Source organism: Lasioglossum baleicum, chromosome 4, assembly GCF_051020765.1.
Source record: "Lasioglossum baleicum chromosome 4, iyLasBale1, whole genome shotgun sequence".
NCBI classification, from domain to species: domain Eukaryota; kingdom Metazoa; phylum Arthropoda; class Insecta; order Hymenoptera; family Halictidae; genus Lasioglossum; species Lasioglossum baleicum.
In genome coordinates, this window is record NC_134932.1 from 19,204,330 (window position 1) to 19,224,558 (window position 20,229).

The 20,229-nt window shown below is 36.9% G+C and overlaps 3 protein-coding genes across 4 annotated transcripts; 1 reads left to right on the forward strand and 2 right to left on the reverse strand.

Annotated features, from left to right (window-relative positions):
- Positions 1–5,137: 5,137 nt before the first annotated feature.
- Positions 5,138–13,540, reverse strand: LOC143207963 (sodium-coupled monocarboxylate transporter 1). Of its 2 annotated transcripts, none has more exons than XM_076421934.1 (15): positions 13,135–13,540; positions 12,427–12,745; positions 11,625–11,839; positions 11,480–11,531; positions 11,340–11,407; positions 10,871–11,025; positions 10,650–10,790; positions 9,967–10,075; positions 9,366–9,475; positions 9,108–9,294; positions 8,907–8,993; positions 8,749–8,837; positions 8,561–8,680; positions 7,704–7,893; positions 5,138–6,892 (listed from the first exon to the last, which is right to left on the reverse strand). In XM_076421934.1, the coding sequence occupies exons 2-15, from the start codon at positions 12,674–12,676 to the stop codon at positions 6,815–6,817; spliced, it is 1,851 nt and encodes a 616-aa protein (XP_076278049.1). In that variant the 5' UTR covers positions 12,677–12,745; positions 13,135–13,540; the 3' UTR covers positions 5,138–6,814. The 2 variants fall into 2 exon arrangements, with proteins under 2 accessions (XP_076278049.1, XP_076278048.1); XM_076421933.1 differs by having other exon boundaries at positions 12,427–12,753; positions 13,135–13,538.
- Positions 13,541–13,815: 275 nt separating this feature from the next.
- Positions 13,816–15,248, reverse strand: Prosbeta1 (proteasome beta1 subunit). Its single transcript, XM_076421942.1, has 5 exons — positions 15,060–15,248; positions 14,703–14,770; positions 14,500–14,631; positions 14,134–14,408; positions 13,816–14,052 (listed from the first exon to the last, which is right to left on the reverse strand). Exons 1-5 carry the CDS (start codon positions 15,153–15,155, stop codon positions 13,925–13,927), a joined length of 699 nt encoding a protein of 232 aa, XP_076278057.1. The 5' UTR covers positions 15,156–15,248; the 3' UTR covers positions 13,816–13,924.
- Positions 15,249–17,749: 2,501 nt separating this feature from the next.
- LOC143208237 (hemolymph lipopolysaccharide-binding protein-like) lies at positions 17,750–19,243 on the forward strand. The gene is made up of 2 exons (XM_076422443.1): positions 17,750–18,269; positions 18,951–19,243. Exons 1-2 carry the CDS (start codon positions 17,871–17,873, stop codon positions 19,239–19,241), a joined length of 690 nt encoding a protein of 229 aa, XP_076278558.1. The 5' UTR covers positions 17,750–17,870; the 3' UTR covers positions 19,242–19,243.
- The last annotated feature ends 986 nt before the right edge of the window (positions 19,244–20,229 follow it).

The following is a 20,229-nucleotide window of genomic DNA, read 5'->3' on the forward strand; positions in this document are numbered from 1 at the left end:
AGAGAAGCAGTTAGGTGCACAAATGAACGAAGAATAAAAGAGTGGGGATCGAGCATTGCTTTCGTTTCTCCTTTGTAAAAAGATCTTGATCTTGATAGTAATTGTAAAGTAGAAGTCCGGAACCGGAAACGGAAAGTTTTCCGCGTCCTAAAAAAATCGTGATCTAGTCCGCATTGTATAAAGTAGTTGGAGCTAATATTCAGGGCTTCGTGTAGAAACCGATGTTGTCTTGGAGAGGAGAAACGACGGTAAACGATCAACGAGAGAGAACATCGCTCCAGTGTCGCCAGATTAGGGGGATTGACTCGAATTAAGGGGAATACGGTTGCCCTCTCTCCGCCAGTGCCGGATTAATCACCCGATATTGTGATGCATGCTCGACAGAGACAGAACATGCGTCACGTGATCAGGCCGTGGCGGAAGGGGAAGGGTAAAGTGGGAGACAACTCTTAATCTGGCGGCTCTGCCTCGGTCGTTTCTACATGAAATCTTAACACGACGAGTATGCCTCGGATTAACAAAGAGCAGGCATCGTGCTCGATTATTTTAATTAATTAATTTTCTATTACGATTTATGATACACGTCATACGCGAACTATTTTGATACCTTTTTAAGGGGGCTGAGTAATGTGAACAGAAACAAAAATACAGCTTGTTTAGAATTTTATCTGAGAAAAATCGAATTACCTCGGATACTCGCTTGAAACTTGCAGCTGTGTGTATAAATTGTACATCGACACGTGCATATTGTTTTTGAAAATGCTTAATCACGTGTTCGATGAACGAAAAGCTTAGCTCTAGAAAAGATTCCAAGTATTGTGACTGATGAAATATAATATTTTTTTAGCATATAGTGTACGAGCTGATAAACATACAGCGTCGGAAAGATAACTTTTTATATTTCATAGATATACTTTTACATTTCAATAGTAATAACATGTACATTAGTAACTTGTATGAGTGTAATTATTATTATTATTATTTAACCTAGATATCAAATTAGAGAAAGTATCAGGGATCAGAGTCGCCAGCTCAGGGGAATTGACTAAAATTGAGGGGAAACAGTCATCCTCTCTCTGCCAGTACCGGACACACGAAGCGTGGGGGAAAAGCGTCGTAGAAGGGGAATGTAGAGTGGGAGAAAAGTCTTAATCTGGCGACTCAGTCAGGTATAGAAAAAGACTAAACAACTATTTTCCTACAAAATTTTTTTACACTTTTGATATTGTTTTATTTTATAATTTGTATATATACATCAAGTTTGTATACAGGTTGTCTAAAAAATGCTGCGGTTCCTTGAAATAGGAGGTACCCGAGGTCATCTGAAGCGACATTTTCCTTTGGAAAAATGGCCGACGCGGCTTTGTTAGGGAGTTATTAACGAAAAACAAGGACGCTATTATTTATTTACGTTATTAACGTAAAAAAAATAGTGCGCGACCCCATTTATTCAGCAGTAAACCCACTTGCTTTGTGTATGTCACTAAAATAATTAATTATTTTAATCTCTCGACTGTTTTAAAATGCACCTACTTATTTTTACTACAAATGCTTGAAATCCACAGTTTAGTGATCACATTACCTGATTGTTGTGATTTGTGCTGCAATACAAGTGATATTGCAATTGTTATTAGTGCATAGCTTACTAGTACAGTTCCTCACCGAGTGACCCCGCGACAGATATTTCGAATCAGCAAGTGGATTTACGGCTGAATAAGTGAGTTTTTAATTTAATCAGTTTTTGCTCTTTCTCTTGTTCGTTGCGACGTCGCGGTGTAACACCAACGCTCGGCTACCGGCGCGACGGGGACGAGTTTGCACGTGTCTAGGTCGCGCTCTATTGATTCATGTTTTTCGTTGGCCATTTTTGCAAAGGAAAATATCGCTTCAAATGGCCACAGGAACCGCAACATTTTTGTGACACCCTGTATAATTATACGAATTTGGATATCGTTTTTAGTAAAATTCAAAATACGTTGTATTTTTACATTGCCCTCTTAAACAAACTGTTCTTATCGCATACAACTGATACATTGCAATGTCGTTTAGTAATAACTATTTTTAGTGCTGGAATACCTAGAATTTAATAATCATTACTGTCTTCGTATCTAATTTATAATTACTATTTAGAATTACTTTTTTATAGACCTGAACGTACTCGTGTTTCAGGTACGAATAGCTTGAACATCCGAATTCCATTCGGTCGATTCGCGACGATCACGTTACGTTAGCACAAACTTTTGTGATTCTTCAATAGCGATCGTCGAGAAGTAGTTTTATACATAATAATATACGCGTAAATAAATAAATACGTTCACGCGTCCGTACACACGTATTTATTTATTTCGTTGATGTCCACGTGTGTTTCCTTGGATCGCCAAGGAGTCGAGAAAGTGAAACGAGTGCCAATAGCGTGTAACGTCGATGATTTATGGTAACAAGTACAAGATAGGGTTTTTATATCGAAATTTAGCGCCGCTTTTATCCATCGTTCTTCGTTGTTGTCTTTATTTCCGCAGTTCGTTGTTGTGCCAGGGTCTGGAGACGATTGTATGAATGTGAACAATGCAATGAGTGAGAATATGCAACTAGCTAACATTCCATCGTTTTTTATTGAAACCACTTTGCAGTATTTCGAAGAGTTTTTGTAAAAATATAATATAACAATCGAGTATTAATCGACGCATCGCCCGACCGAATTTATTTGTAATCTACCAAGCCTCGAGGAAAGTTCTTCAGATTTTTCTATGCAAATTTGACTTTGTTGGAAACGCATTTTATATTCTACACGAAGAAGAACACATCTGTAGCTATTTAAAATTGTCAGTGACGTCCACAATTGCCAGATGAGGGAGCACGAATTCAGGGGAAAAAGTTACCCCCTCTCTGTCAGTACGAAACGCGTCACGTGACCGGGCCGTGGCTGAAGCGTGAGCACTAGAGTCGTAAAAGGGGAAGGTAGAGTGGGGACACAAGGCTCAATCTGGCGACTCCGATGACATAAAAATACTTTATTACTTTCTATTATATCATAAACTGAGAATGATTCTTTTTCAAGCAGTGGTATAAATATTGTTTCTCAATGTACGCAAGCAATACATCAGAACTGAATGAATTTCGTGTTGTAAGATCATTATTCGCTTAATTATTAAACACATTAAACATTACTAAAGATTAAACATTAAGCTTACCAAAATAAATTCTCATGGGAAACAACAATGAACTTTCCTTGAAATCAGATGGTAGGTCATGGTCGAACGATGCCGTTTAGTTGCATAACGAGCGCTTTTTGCAACCGGCAATTTAATTGTAAAATGAAGCGAGACGTCTTTTAAAGGTGGAAATTCTATAACAGACAAACTTCTGTCGCCTCGTGTCTTCTGACCGACGGAAACGATCGACGCTCGTGCAGTTTGTCATCTTTCACATAGTACAAAATATCAGAATGCTGTCCGATTCCGGTTTCGTGATTCTTTCCAGCTAGAGATATGGCAAACTTTACATATGACCAAACCACGCGGCGAACACACCTTTTTCTCAGACGATTTGTACGTTTAACATTCAAATCTCCGTACTGTGAATCTGATGCTCAATAATCATTATCCGCTAAATAACCGCAGACTGCACGAGGTCCGTTTCCGCAGTTGAATCAAAGTGATCTTAAGCTTAACTTGTCACGCGAGAAGCTGTATTGTAAATGCGTAATAATAGTAATAGCAATATATGAAAGATTACATAGTGATGTAAAATCTGTTCTCCGCATTCCCGTTCGTCGAGCTATGTACTTATTTCGAATGGATTCTCTCTTCGTTGTCCCTCTTTCTACCCCGCTGCGCCGCGCCGCGTCGCGCGCTAACGAGAGACCACGCATACGACCAAAAATATATTTTGGACGAATAAAATATATTCAATCATTTTCTCATGCCCCAGTCACTCGTCGATACGTTCACTACCTAACCAACTGTTTCAAAATCGACAAGAACCATAGACGCAACAGAGAAACCATTAGATTGGCGTATATAAAATGTCCGATATGTATAGAATTTCAAGCTGATTGTTAACGTTCTATCTTCAGTTTATATTTAGATTTTTAATTTTAGATAACATTTATTGTACAATGTTAATCTCAATATGATTCTTATACATATATTCTTCCTATATAGCATTATATGATGGTAAATATGGACACGCTATTCGTCGATGCTGGACAAAATATAAAAATACAGATGACAGTTTTGTAAAGTTGTAAATAATGAAAATGAATGGCCAATAAATTCAATTTTCACCATAGTACAAAATCAATGAACTTGTAATTTGTTAGCAGAATGTGTTGATTATAATCAACACCATTATAATGGTACTTTGATTTTATTTAGAAGACAGTTTGTTTAACGTTCTGGGGTTACAAACCGGACATTTCGTATGCAACAACCTAATACTAGGTCGATACATGTGCGATTGTCGTTCCGCATATTTTGAAAATATTTTCTTTTAAGAATTTTACTTCGAATAAATAACCATATAAAAATCGTAGTTGGTAGAATGTGTAGAGTGCAAATTTATATTTTTTGATTTATAAACGTTCAATAGAAAGGATAAGACAATATCCTTATAATAAAGAAACCTCATCATTTTGCAATCGACAATTTCATATGCACCGACCCAATAGGTCATGATTTATCATACTTGTTTCGTTCCGAGCAGACCCATTTAAACTAACTATTTCCGGTGGAAGTCAACTTTGAGTTCTAGTCGAAAAATTAAGACACCACGCATGTATGGCGGTAGTGTTACGTGTTAAATGTTAGCTAGACACCTTCCCCCACCAAATCAGAATTGTATCAATTTCTATCGTAATACTCATTTTCATGTTTTACAATTAGAGAGTAAGTATGGTTGCTTCACTCGTTATAAGGATTGCTTTTTGATCGTGTATCATACGTTTTACGCGCATGCCTGTGGAAAGAATACAATAAGATCCAGATTGTACGAAAATAAAATGATCGAGGGAATCAGAGTGTGTAACTTGTTAAATTTGTATATTCTATAGTTGCAGTTATCCTATTTATTAATGAGACAGAGAGACGTACGATTAATCCGAACCTTATTGTATTCTCGCGAACATAAATTACTCTACTAAGGAACAGCATTTTTTTATTTGGTCATTGCGTGTAACAAATGACAGATGCGAAGAAAATACAGGTTGTTGAACATTTTCATTGCTTGGAGTGTCGAGTGTTTTATATTTCTCCCAACGGAAGTACAACTTCGTTGAAAGATACATTATCAGATTATAATACTATCATACATGTTTGCTTTGTACGTCTTCGTTAATATTGAAATACATTACATCTATGGGTAAATGTAAAAAATGAGAACAACGTTTTATTATTCCCGTTCGTGTGCCCATACCCATTTACAGCACGTGCAAATTTGTCAAATACAAAGAGACGTATCCATGAAGAAACGTTCGTTGTGTTGTTATTTTATTTATAGCACGGAGGATATATTTGACGCACCTAAAGAGATTTGTTCTTATTTGGCAGAAAGATGTACGAAGGTATACAACTTAATAATTGCACCGAGGTGAAGCAGTTTTCAATCGGAATTTAATACAAATGATTGCTATTTGTTCCTTCTAATTAGACTGTGGATTTTTTATGCAGTTATAACAAAAATGAGTAGAGTAAAGAATTTAGAAATACTGTTGTAAATGAATGTACTTCTTGTATCTTGCTGTTTTTCATATACATAAAAATCCGTAATCTACTTATAACTATAATACTATATTGTGGATGTATATGCATTTATGACACGTGTGCTTCTTTGAAACTGATTGCAGCGAAAGTTTCATAAGGTTTTCAGTCAAGTTTTTATTATCTTTAACATGAATTGAAACTGTTCGATCTCCGTTTCCAAAACACGCGCAGTCTAATCTTTACTTTATTTCTGCTGTGAGCATACATGATCCAATGAATACCCGGAGTAATTCATTTCTTCCTTGGCTATCTATTAACGGCAAAGTGGCACTAACGCCGGCAGTTGTGAAACGAAAAAATTCTAAGGCAAGAAGAGGGTGTGCAGCAGCTTCGTACCGCGCTGTACAATACATCGCAGAGACGTACAGACGGTGACAAAATTAACTGGACACCCTTTACAAACTAATAACTTTTTTAAAATTAGACCAAACAACTTTTTTTGGAGATGTTAGAAGGATTCGTATACTAGGTAATGTATAAAAAATAAATTAAAAATTACTATCGGTCGAAATTGCGAAGAAGAAAGGTCAAGATTTTTAACTGTTTCATCTGTGCCTACAATTCGAATTTTAAATATACCATTTGTAGATCTGAGTAAGTTACATAAATAGTTAAAAAAATGGCAAAAATTCTTGAGAAACTGCGATTTGTATAAAACTCTTAAAAATCGTAACCTTCGCTTTTTTCTCTGAAATTGCAAGCAATAGAAATTAGAAAAAAGATTGTTTACACGTTATCTAGTAAACTATTCCTTTCAACATCTTACAAAAGCTCAAGTCGTCGATAGGTCTAACTTTAAGAAAGTGATCGGTTTTTAAAGGGCGTCCATTTAGTTTTGCCTCCGACTGTATATTTCCCTTTCATCGTGTCGTTGTCAACGTATCGAGCGTTCAAACGCCACCGAGACGTTCCGTACTTTATTTTCATGATTGCTCTAACTTGTTTTATATATCCCAGCTGGTCTAATTTAACATTTCAGCCTGTCAACCAAACACTTGCTCGCGCACGATTTGTCGACCCCTGATTCGATCAACGCCAATGATCGTCGGTCAAGGTCATGCCAATGAAGAGTCCCTGCTCGTGTTCTCCTGTATAGTTCCTCGTACTTCGAGACCGATGTCTATATTTCCAACCTGGAGACAGGAAAAGATTAGATGGCACATCATTCACTTGTTAACTAGCTGATCTCTTCATTAGAGAAATCAGAAGAAAAATCCTACCATTTTGGACTGATCCATGACATGATATTACGATATCTCTGTCATACGTGGAACGATTTTATTGAATTTGGTCTTATTCGAAAGCTTATATGCGGTTTACATGAGAAAAATGCCTTTCAATTTAGAAAATATTGCAGGCATGATGAGATATTAACGAAAGAAGTTTCAGATTAGGTTAGAATGCCCGGTTTACAAGTAAAAGATACGCGGTAGCGACAGTTGACATCGATACAGGGTGTTTGGTAATTTTCATGTACTTGGCGTCGAGACGCTACCGCGTCTCTAGATCAGGAATGTGAATTTCATTAGAAATTTTTGAGATGACTTATATAAACCATTAAAATTAAAAATATTGCTACAAATATTATTAACTACGTGATTTCTTGTTAGAGATATTTAAAAAATAAACCAAATTATAATATAAATATATTAAATTTAAAAATATATACCGCAAAAAAGAATTGGAAACTAAAAGAAAAGTCTCGTAAAGTAGATGGAAATGTTTGGTTCATACAATGTCTTCATAAAATTTTGGATAACAATGTAGAAAATAATTATCAGATTAGCATAGATGAAATACTATTCTGCTAATTGAATTACTAAAACGAATAATTTGTACTCTAAACGTATACTCATTCGAAACAGCTTGGGGTTGGGGACTCTTTATGTTTTAATAAATACGTGAAAACTATGTGAAAAAGCTGAAATTTTTCAATTTATTTACCTCGGCTGGCTGTACTTGTTTGTTAGACGATTTCAAAAACCTCCTTATCACTGGTGCCACGAGCATTGGATCTAATTTTTCAACATCTTCCGACGAAATTAGACTGACGAGGAGACCAACGCTCATCGTCACCAATGCACCGGTGACGGTATACCAAAGGTAACTCAGACGATATAACGCTAAAGGCTCTCTGAAAATTGTATTCTTTAATTAATTCGTACGTTTTTATCTTTACAATTGGCTGTTAAATTAACTGGCATAAAAATTATTTTATCGTGCTGATAATTTCTAATTCTTTCTAACATTTCTCATCAGAAATCATAGCAGAACTAATAGTGAAATTCTTCAGTTGATTAGCAACTGTTCTATACAGGGTGGTCCGTTTAAGTAAGGTCACATACATATCTCTTCAAGGGATTCTGATGAAAAAAATATTTGTTACGTAATATGCAGGGTGTCAATGGACCAAACATCTGGCAAGAATATTTTTTTCCGAAGGTAATTTTTTTCGGAGTTATCAAGGTCATCGATGTTTTTTGATACATAACTACATTTTTTTTAATTGCATCGTGTAACTGATCGAAAATACATCCAGATATTTATAATAACATGACTACATCAAGTATGTAGAATATTCTTTAAAGAATTGCGAAGTTGAATATTGGTCGGATTTATATGCTGCTAAATGCAATTTGGTTGGTCTGTCTGATCATGGCATGACGAATCTACTTTTTCCCACCACGGAGTATACGTATCAGGTATGTTGCCATTAAAATTTACATTTTAAACTTATTTTTTTTATATAGAATTACCAAATTTCTAATAACACATATTTCCACTGAAATTTAATTACTCACGGAAGCAAATTGTCTTCGCCCTCGTTCAGGATGTTGTCAGGTGGGAGGAATATCATTAAATTTTCTACTTGGGGAAACGTATAATAGCATCCCTCCGTGGAAACTGGTTTCTCGTCGAATCTAATCAAATGTGACACATCATTCGAAATGTAAAAGATGGTGTACATTACAAATTTCAAAAAACTCACTTCAATTTTCCGCTGGCGATTGCTGCTTCAGCTGAAAGACTGATCCAACTCATGAAGCTCAGACCGGAAAGCCCTCCGAGTAGTGCACCCTGAATTTTATAAAATGTTTTTATTATCCTTATCACACAATGTTAATTTAATAATCAATTTTAGGATACCTTGGCATTCACCCAGGGCAATAACACACCCATACTGAAGATACCCAGAGAAGGTCCACTGGTGATGGATGCCAAACTTGTAGTTAACTAAAAGACATTATTATGACATCATTACTCGTTTAAACAACTATTTATTATTTTCGCTGGTAGAAAATTCGCAACGAAATAAAAATTTGTTTTAATCCTTGTGGCTCCGGATACCTGCAAGACGTGAGACCCTGTTTTCTCAACAACGAACACAAGGGCCACGCAAATGATTCCTAAAATGACGACTGTGAGTTTCATCAGTATGTCCGCCGCTTTCGGTGTAAAGGGGGTCTTTCGGAATGGTTTTATGAAGTCTTCCAGCACTACCGCAGACATGGAATTCAAACCAGTAGACAACGAGCTGAAATGTAGAAACGGACGAAGTTCAATTCGTTCGATCCTTCGTTCAAATGAAGTTCATTTTTAATTTACCTCAATGCCGCGCTGAATACCCCAGCAACAAAAAGACCCGGAAGTCCCGGCATTTCTTTCAACACGTTCATCACGAGCAGAGGAAGCAGTTGGTCCTTCGCACTTGCTAACTGTACCAAAAGTATTTTCTCTTAAAAATTACATATGGGAACATGATGTAGTTCTCGAACGATGTTTTAACATTATTTTAATTCTGTTCAAGTATTTAAAATAAACGAAGATTGCTCAAAATAATAGGAATCGAAATGTATTTGTTTTTTCACTGTAATTAGATAGCTATAAAATAGAGAAAGTTTATTTTAGTGCTTATCAGTGGAAAAGTTGTATAAGATTTTTATATTTAATATTTTCAAAATATAGACGGTTTAATAGTTATGTATATCGAAATCGAGAAGTGTCACTGTTTCTTTTTATTATTAGTCATTAGATTTGCGTTACTCGTGGCGGACATATGATATAACTCAGTCTATAACAAACATCTACTGGCATTGTAAATTATTATTCAATGTCGAACGTGCAAGCGATGTCTGTTGAATATGAAATCAGTTACTTCTGGTTTAGAATGCACGGTGGAATTGAACTATCACGGAAGCTTCATTACCTTCGTCGTAAGTGGATCACATTCATGATACCAAGCGTATATTAACATTCCCGCGTATCCGCATGTTCCCATTATAATCACGACACCGACTATGAAGATCCAGAGCGCTCTGAAACCGACAATTACTGGCACAATTTCTCCCTACAATTTACCTTTACTTATAAATCATTGAGCACACCAACGGGAAATCCCTTGTTACGAAAGATATAAGAATAGGGTGCATTTTCTGGCCATAATTCATATATTAACCTTCTTTGCTTTTATTTCTGTTTCCTGATATCGCGGATTTTATGTCTCAATGTACGTCCATTTTGTGACAACACTTGGTTGAAAAAATAAGCAGACTTTTCGGAACAATTTACACTTTAACCTTTTAACAATCAAATTCATTTTTCTGTAATTACAAGTTTACTAGCCTGATAGATAAATCACTTTACCTTTAAAACGCGGTATCTAAAAGAATTTTAAGTGGGTGTGAACACTGTTTATTAGTTTCGGAATATCAAGTAAACATTTTTTTCATAAAAATCGTATCGATCAAATATGTGATACTATGTGAAGGATATGAAATTTGATTGTGTAGTTAATATTTAAGTCAAATAGCGAATTTTGACAATTTCGTTGGGCATATGTGTCCTGTTGGTAAATCAAGGGCTGATCATAAGTAGATATAATTAGTATACCTCCTAGCTGACTTCAAAGTCGGCAACGAGAGATACCGCTGTATCATGTTCTGATTGATGGCAGATATTTGCAGCCAGTGAACGAAACCACCTATCACGAGCGACCAGATCGTGTGTCTCGTGAGAGGATTCCAATCTGCCCTATTAGATGGTGCGTATAAGTTAACGACGGTTAACACTATAATGGTTTTTTAATCGAGTTACGATCGTAGATTACTCACGAGGGCAATTCGAGCCTGCCAGATTCCAGATTCCTTCTTAGCACCACTGGCAATCCACCAACGTCCGACGTTCCCTTGATTATTATCAGTAGCATGGATCCGAACATAATAAACGTCTGAATAAAGTCGGTCCATACTACTGCTCGTATACCACCCTGATCAGCATAAAACGAGCATTATTTTCTGCATTTTATGAAAACCGGAAATAGAAACGCGATTTCTTCAAACAGTATAAAGATTTTCATACACAATGGTACAAAACATTATGCGATACGTTACACAGATAGCAAATTAAGATTTTTATTTATTTGACAAAACTTTGATTATTGATAAATCGAAAATAATAAATCATATAATTCAATTATTTCAGTTAATTGCTAATTTGAAAGTTTATTTTAGTTAAGATTGATTTAAAAAGGTGCATTTCTTGCCTAATCTTTTCGCCGGGAGTGAAAAAATGGTTCCTTACCACACAAGTGTAAAAAATGCACACCATACACACGAACGGAGTGACTATGTGAACATTCGCCCCCGTAACTGTAGATACAACATAATATAATGCTTATTATTTCTCACGAGTGGTACTTCATTTTAACACGAGTTTAATACCTTGATTAAAAGCCAGTGCGGGCACGTAAATGACAATAGGAAGCCAGGTCATCTAAAAGTACGTATCTCTGTTAAACAATTTTTTAATTCAAGCAGAAGTAATGGATTATCGTAGCGTGTTATAAGACTGATCGAAAGAACTTACAACGCCGATCGAAAAGAGCGCCGATCCCAGCAGTCTAATTTTTTTGTCGAACCGTCTTTCGAGGTACTCGTAGGTACTTGTTAATTTCAGTTCATGGAAGACTGGCAAATATATTATGGACATGACGAAACCAACGACGATAACACCAAGAGCGATGAAAAGGTAGCTAGTACCGTGCACGTAAACTTCGGTGGGTGTGCCCAGTAATGAAATACCTATTATTGCAATAATCATTCTTCAGTGAATGCAAAATGGTGAGTCACAAATACACAGTAATTATTAAACAGCGGACCTTTATGCAAAATAAAAATTTTCCACCTGAATTGCAACAAACCGGAGTTACATAAGAATTTATTTCCTCTCTTAATGGTGTTCAATAGCTTGAAAATAATATAACAGTATTTTTACATTCATCTAATCTCTTCAATATTTAAAATTACACCTACTCATTTTTCCCATAAATGCATAAAATCCGCTATCTAGTAATTATACACTATAGAATTCTAATGGACATTGTTCCCTCTACTCCACCAATATGTGCAAATTACAAAGATTAAATTATGAACGATAAAATAAAACGAATTTGAAAACGACGAAACATATATCAGGAATGGCAGTAAAAAGATCTATCTTCTTATCCTTTTACACTTTTCCGTCTTATTTACACTCGTAGAAAGTTATGGAAAAGTGTTTGGAACGTTTTTGGCCTTTGAGATTGTTAATTTTTAACAATAAACATTTGGTGTAGTTCAACATTTGACAGGCATTCTAAAAAAATATTTACAAGTATATAAAATCCTACCTGATATGAAACTGGCTATAAGACTGAAGCTGACAGGGAATGTTTTCATGTTTCTACCGCCTACGAGGTACTCGACTTCCCCCGAAGATTTGCTAACGAAGCCAAAGTAAACTCCAATGACCCCGCAGATCATCAGCATGAACGCGAATACCGAGTAATCGTACGGACCGAAGTTTCGCAACATTTCGCTGACTTCCTGGACCGTGAGTCGGTCCTGCGACCGGACCTCAATGGGTACTTCCGCAGTCATCTTGTTGCAAAACGGAATTTTGTGGTCGATGCTACGCCTTTAGGCGCCTCGCGTTACAAGGGAGATCCTCTAGACAACTAATATATATAAATCAATTTGATTTAAAAACAAATCCAGGAATGGCAATAATTATGAATGATTTTTCATTAGTTTGCTGGAACATCAGTGAGACGGACATCTAACAGCAGTTTTGAATTTAATGTTACATTAATTACAGTTTAAAATACTTCGCAATTAACATTTGTCCGCGATACACTCTTCATTGTCTGTTATCATTTATTATTGAAATTATATATTTTTAATATGTGGTTATGCGAGCCAAAAAAGCATTTTGTAGTTTTAATTACAGTTTTAATAGTGCATGTTAATACTGAAGTTACGATAAATAAACTGCTATTAAGAAGACATTGGTTATTAGTATTCCGTTTGTTTATTATACAAATTGGGAGTGTACATACCGTGATTATTGTAGTGTACGAGCGTTTTGTCCATTAAGTTTTTTTGTCAGAAAAGCTCAATATAGTTCAATACTTCTGGTACTTCCTCTTACATACAATCGCAAGGAACAGACGCAAATTAATAGTAAAACTATAAAAACTATATGTTTAAACAACGCTCGTTTCTCCACTGTGTACACTTAGAAATAAGATAGTTTCTATTTACATAGGAACTGGATGAAAAACTGACTGATGTGTTCAGCGGTCGAGTAGGTGTAATGACTGACCGTAGAAAGTCGCAGGGGTATCTCGGAAGACCGTCCACAACTACCGTGGACAGTTCATCTGAAAAGAGCCACATACAGATACAAGCCCGAAGCGGCTTGATGCGATTGCACACATCATGACTGTGCCATTGTAACAATTTTCTCATTAAACCGACAATGGACATTAAGTGCGATGTTAAAACGACCGAGTATATACCAGAGTGAGTCGTAAGTGGATAATGTGACCTAAATATAGTTGTAGTCGGATAAATGTGGTCGTATACATGATCGCTATTTGAGTTCCTGAACAATTTTTGGGAATCAAAGGTTTATCAATGGTTGTCATAATGTGTTACGACCATTCGAACTTTTGTATTTTCAAAATATACTGTTTTAACGATCGATAATAAACTTATAGAAAATAATAAGATACTCATACTTTTTTAAAATTTAATTAAGAATCTTGATCTGTTTGATACAACGTTTTTAGAAGTAATTAATAAATTGTAAGTAAACATATTGTTTCGGATTAAAGACTAAAGTGTTTATCCCTCGTAGAAACGTGGCAATTCGTTACCCAGTATAACTTTCCTTTCAACTCCCTTTTCTGTAATAACACCAACTCGAATGACACCACCGCTGCTACCGTCACGTGCCATCGCCAATGCCAACGCTGTAATGTCGTGAAAGCGGTATAAGTACCAGACTATTAAATAATTATGCTGTGTAGAATTCGAGCTTAAGAATTACATACTATTTTCAACTAGTTTAACGGTCTCATCCTTTGACATATTTGGTTTATATTGTGAATCCATGTAACCATACACGTATGTCGAACCAGAGCCACCAATAGAAATTGGTTGCCGTACGCACATACCACCTAGAGGAACGCTATAAACTTGACCTCCCTTCCTGCTGTCCCATCCAGCTACTAAGATCCCAGCCATTAAAGAATCTCGATAGTTATAACATAATTCACGGAATACGCTTGCTGCTGTCTCAACTAGCGGCTCTGTGCCTAGTTCCATTCTAAAAAATATAAACATATGCTCCATGATGTTATTACATCATAAAACTGGTTATCGTAATAGTGTTGTAGTATTATAAGTAAAGTACTTACTTAAGAAAATTTAAATGATATGCAACTATATCAGCAATGGCCTGACTATCTGCTGCAGAACCAGAACGACAACAATAAATGTAGTCTGTTATTTTTGTCAACTTGTCAGCGAACCGATTGGAAATGTAAGTCCTGAAAGAGTATCAATGAAAACCAGAATTGTGAATAACAATCAATTATTCCGATTTAAAGCTGCTTCTTACCCTGTCGTTGCTCTGGAATCCGCTCCAATCACGACTCCTCCATCAAATTCACATGCCATAATTGACGTCTAGTCAAAATAATAATTATAAACATTATAGAAACAGTAAAATAGTTAATAAAATCACAACGTTAATGATTATAAGCAGGTAACATAAGTGCATAGAAAACATAAATATTCCTTTATGAATTATAAAATTATAGTCGCAAAAAATACATTGTAAAATAATTGTTCAGATAAACTGATATAGCACAAGCTGTTTTATTCTTACTATCAATTTTTCATTGAAAATAGTTTTAAGTTTGCACTGTCATTCTAACCTACAAACATGTTAAAGTCATGATTAAACGTAACTTACTCCAGTACTTTGCTCCGAGTGAAGCCAATCTGGAACTAAATTGGTAGTATCTGCATGCAGATTCGGTTCCATTAAATTATTCAAAATATAAGCCATTATTATTGATTATAACAAACTTTGTGTATGGAATTCCTATTGTTTCACGTTAGCAAATTGAAAGTTCATCAGCAACTGCAGCACCCCATCTACAATACATGCATGGTTTGTGGTCAAAGTCTTAGACCACATCAGACCACATATATTAGTGACGGCACAGATAGTTTTAAAGTAATCTGTGACGTCACATTTTCCAAAGATGTATAAGCTTATACAGGATGTCTCAAAATTCCTTCAACATTCGGAAATGGGAGGTTTTTCAGATCATTTGAAGCGACATTTTCCTTTGCAAAAATGGCAAAGAGTTATTCACGAAAAACACGGACCAATCAGAGTGCGAACTAGACGACTGTTGGTAAAGTCGGCGCGCCGTGCCGCGCCGGCAGCCGAGCGTTGATGTTGGTGGCACGCCGTAGAGTGGTGCCGAGGCGGCAAGAAAAGGATTTTATAAATTTTCGATTTTTAGAAAAAGAAGATTAAGGGAGCAGAGAGCGGATGGAGAATTGATAGAAATAATAATATGTATATTTCAACAAAAACATGTTTCAACAAAAACATAGTCGTAGCTTTCCAGGAATAATAACGTCAAACATAAAAGCACGTAAACAGAGTTTGTATTATAGACCAAACGACAATACACCTAAACTCAGTTAAAATTTTTTTCAGTATTCATACAGTTCTGATTACGTATTTCATTTCGAAATTTCAGCAGTTAATCATTAATCAATTATCCGATTGACAATTAATAATCGTTAATCGCAATTAACGACTAAAGTAGAAATTTAATCGTTAACCGCAATTAACGATTAATAAGTATTTAATCGAATACTTATTTATATAAATACTTAGTTAAATACTTATTAATGATTAATAAGTATTAAATCGTTAACCACAATTAACGACTGAACGAGGAGATTAACTGTTAATTGTGATTAACGAATGAAATAGCAATTTAGTCGTCACTCGTTGATTAAATTTTTGCCCAATTCTGTTTCAGACGATGTTGGTTTCAATATTAAAAGCAAAACTCAAGGACAAAAAAGGACAATTACAACGACGGACTTATACTAAATTTCGCAAGTATGTCGAGTAATTATCGCGGGGTAGAAGGTGTGAATCGGAGAAGAAGTCTCCGATCCACGGGGGATCTAAGGCGAATCAGGCAGAAGGCTGATTCTATTAAAGTGAGAAACAAGAGCGAACTAGAGCAGAAGGCTCTGGTTCAAAGTATGTACTTCAAAGCCGATACCCGACATGTCCTCATCAAGAGCGATGGCGAGAGAAGTGTTCAAACGATATCCCAGGCAGCGCAAAGCGTTCATCATCATACCATCATATGTTTTAAAAAGTTCACGCGGTAGAAGATCGTTCTGGATCGTAATGACGAGCGGTTTCATCATGCTGACGCATACGCACCGCACGGACGTGCACGTATAGGCACAATTCAACGTAGTAGTAGCTGCAGTTTTTCGCAAACATCTCAAAAACTAAAAAATACCCGAAGTTAAAATTTCATATTTGGGTCCTTCCACATTCTTCATGACATGCTCCAAATTTCATATCGAACAGCCACCGGTGCCTTTCGGAAGTACAGCCCAAAATTCCATTAAATGTCAGGTCATAGATGAGACGTACAAATAAAAATTTAACATTGTAGCATGTATAGAAAATTCTAGAAGAAATTCAGATCGACAAGCTTCTAAAAGCTTCTAGAAGCATAGTTTGTAGACGGCTGACGCGAGGTAGCGACGTAAGGGGAGCGCGCGAAAAGACGAATCGCGCTTACGACCGTTGTTGATTTCACGTTCGCGGATAGTAACGAATTCATGTAAATAGAGGGTTCACGGAGGGACTCGGTCTATTTGCTATTCCGAGAGAGAGGACGAGGTAAGGACCACGACCGCTCTTGGTTAGCAGTAGCACCCCGGCAGGAGAGTACGGCGATAATACCTGGACGTCTGCCGGGAGAACGGGAGAGGACGGGAGTCTGTTCCTGGTCGCTCGTCTCGACAAGGAGAGTACGGCGATAATACCTGGACGCCTTGTCGAGCGAGAGAGGACAGATCATCTTCTGGTCGTTTGCGAAAATACCACGGAACCTAGCAAGAGGACATGTGTGATGAGAGAGAGTTTGCATGTTTGCGATTTATACTTCGAGCGATTGAATAATTTTATATACCTCAGCTTCCTGTACCCATGTTCCTAATCAAAATAAATTTGTTTGTCCAGCATATCCTGTTTAATCCCTAACGTAATGGCTACAACATTTGTCATGCTTTCGTGGTCCACATTTAACATTTAATATTTTTATCTAATCGCTGTTCGGAGAATATGTCAGTAAAACTCGATTGTTTAACATTGGAATTACATGCGCACATAAACTTGTGTCCTTCGTGCTGGAAACGATATACTCGTTTTATACGATGCTGTTATTCGATGGTGTACGTAATAATCGATTAACGGAATCGCAGTATCGGAACCGGTAGAACAATTTGATTCGACGGAGAATCATTTTAAGCAGGGCTTTAGAGCTTTGACATTCGTATATATTCTACAGATTTTGCGACTCGGTCTCAGTCAGATGGAAGTAAAGGTGTTCCAGTTCGTGTTCGATCGCAGTTGAGTGTGCGCCCTGTTAAACAGAACTTTAACAAACATAGTCGACGCAGTAACTGAATATCTCGTTGCCACTCTTTAAAAAGAGAAACCATAAAGATGTCGAAGTTCAATTCTTTTGCCATGTGTATCATCATGGTAATCTATCTGTCGCTGTTTTCTGCCGCCCCATCACTTACACTGATGCAACGTGTGATGAACGCTAATAACCTTTCCACGGCGATCGACACCGCGGTTCATCATTGTGCTAACTGTCCTGCTCGGGCCTCAAATGACCCTGCGTGTCCACTAGACACTTATAAACTACTGTTACAAAGTTTTATTTCTAACAGCAATCTCCTAAAACCTAAGAAAAGGATACGCGACGACTACTTGCTCACACCTAATGTTGGTCGGCACAAACTCCACACCAGATCAGTACCTTGGCACGTCGGACGCAGGATATGCAGAGAAGAGGGCGGCCATCTGGCTATTATCAATTCTCGAGACGAAGCTCGCGTAATGTTCCAATATGTTTTCTTCTATTTAATCATTTGTCCAACAGCAAGATGAGAAAGTGCAACGTCGAGCTGTACTTATTGTAGAATCACGTGCAAGTTCAATATTATACAACTAGCTGCTCGCGGCGCGGTGTGCCTACGGCACGCCCCACAGTGATGCCGAACGCGAATCTAGCTAGAGAAAATTATTCTAGCATTATTTTAAGACTTAAAGCCGTAGTTAAGCATTTATTTATGACTGCGCCGACCGCGCCGAAAGTATAAAGGATGCCGAACGTAGAAAAGGACAGCATGTAAAACGGACCGTGCTCGAGCTTCCCGGCCCCTCGCGGGGATGCCCCCCAGTGGAAGGGGTAGATGAAGGGAGGATCGTGGAGATCCTTAGGAAGCTAGATTGCGACTTTACTGTATCAGCATAAAAGATTTTGAGCATCCCATTGTCAGCTCCGCGAACATGAATTTTTAATGTTTTGTAATTAATTACAAGTTAATGTTTTGCAACTAAATTGTTAGTTGCTTAACCAGATGTAATAAGAGGTTCGTCAATACATATAGACGAAATGACAAAGGTTCTAAAGATCTGAGCATTGTCAACTAGACAGTAATCAGAAACTTCTGCCTTCGAAGAGTTAATGTATAATAGTAGAGGAATGACAAATTTGACTGCTTTATTTTTTAGTTATTGGCGGAATTGCTTAACAACGCGGGTTACATAAAAGGTGCGGCACAACCAAACATAGCAAATATCGGAATACATTCTCACTTTGCACCTATGGAGTGGGTCACTGTCCTTGACGATGCGCTGACGGCAACTGGCTTCAATAAATGGAGCGACCAATGGGGTGGACAACCGGATAATGCAGAAAATGAGAATTGTGGTACTTACGTGCTGGAAGATGAAGGCCTCGCTGACGTAAATTGCAGTATGGAACTTCCATTCTTCTGCGAGTTACCCATTGAAGAGAACTAATTCTTCGACACAATTACAAGTCAGTAGAACTTGTTTACACACTACATTAATTTTTTCTAAGAAAGAACAAATTATATATTTTGGTAAACCTTACGTTAAGGGGAGGCATCTCGGATGACCTTGACCTTGACATATGTTACCAAGGTCACCTTTCTAAGTAACCTCCAAAAGGTTTTAGCCGTCGCACGTTTTTTTTTATTAAAAAGTTACAAAAAAGTTTTGGTAATTATTTAGAAATAGGTACTCCTCTCCCATTTTGATGAAATTTAAATATGTTATAGATTTCGACATTTTGCACAAGTTTTTCCTTTTCACATATAGGGGGGTCGCTTTTAGTTTTCGAGATATTCCTAGAAAAACTATTGTTAATACTGTATTGAATTTTCTTTGAATATGAGGGGAATCTACCCCCTCTCTGATGAGCAGACCAATCTACGGCACGGGCACCGTGGTCTACGGCCACGGTGGGGGACGTTGGAGTGTGCGCTTGCGCACGGTGCTGGAATGGAATAGTGGAAGGGGAAGGAGGAGAGTACGGGAGCTCCGTTTGGAGCTCATTCTGGCATCACTGGAATAGGATAGTGGAAATTAAGGAGCGCCGGGTAGATGTATAGGGAAAAGTTATTCAGAATATTATCCTTGACAACATATTTCAATGTCAAGGTCATCCGAGATGCCTCCCCTTATATATATAACGTAAGGTTTACCTATATTTTTAATATTAATACCCCCCTAAAAATATGCTTCGGTCATTATTTCATCGATTTATAGTTTCAAGCTGAAGATTTATACAAAAGATTTTAGATTTCAAAGCTTGAATATTATTCATACATTTTGAAAAAAATATTTTCCCAATTAATCCTCACGATTTCTTTCTTTTGTTACTTGTTTTCCTTCTGTCACATTCTTCCGAAATATTTTTCATAGTGATTGTGTTTGCAGGACACGATGAAGCTTCTTTGAATGTTTCCAATATACGACAAATGGC

Coding starts and splice junctions, on each gene's coding strand:
- LOC143207963 (XM_076421934.1), bottom strand. CDS start 12,676: ATGACTGCGGAAGTACCCATTGAGGTCCGGTCGCAGGACCGACTCACG. Junction 8,838..8,906: donor TGCCCTGGGTGAATGCCAAG/GTATCCTAAAAT, acceptor TATAAAATTCAG/GGTGCACTACTCGGAGGGCT. Junction 8,681..8,748: donor ATCGCCAGCGGAAAATTGAA/GTGAGTTTTTTG, acceptor ACATTTGATTAG/ATTCGACGAGAAACCAGTTT.
- Prosbeta1 (XM_076421942.1), bottom strand. CDS start 15,155: ATGGCTTATATTTTGAATAATTTAATGGAACCGAATCTGCATGCAGAT. Junction 14,771..15,059: donor ACTCGGAGCAAAGTACTGGA/GTAAGTTACGTT, acceptor TATTTTGACTAG/ACGTCAATTATGGCATGTGA. Junction 14,632..14,702: donor GATTCCAGAGCAACGACAGG/GTAAGAAGCAGC, acceptor ATACTCTTTCAG/GACTTACATTTCCAATCGGT.
- LOC143208237 (XM_076422443.1), top strand. CDS start 17,871: ATGTCGAAGTTCAATTCTTTTGCCATGTGTATCATCATGGTAATCTAT. Junction 18,270..18,950: donor ATTCTCGAGACGAAGCTCGC/GTAATGTTCCAA, acceptor TTTATTTTTTAG/TTATTGGCGGAATTGCTTAA.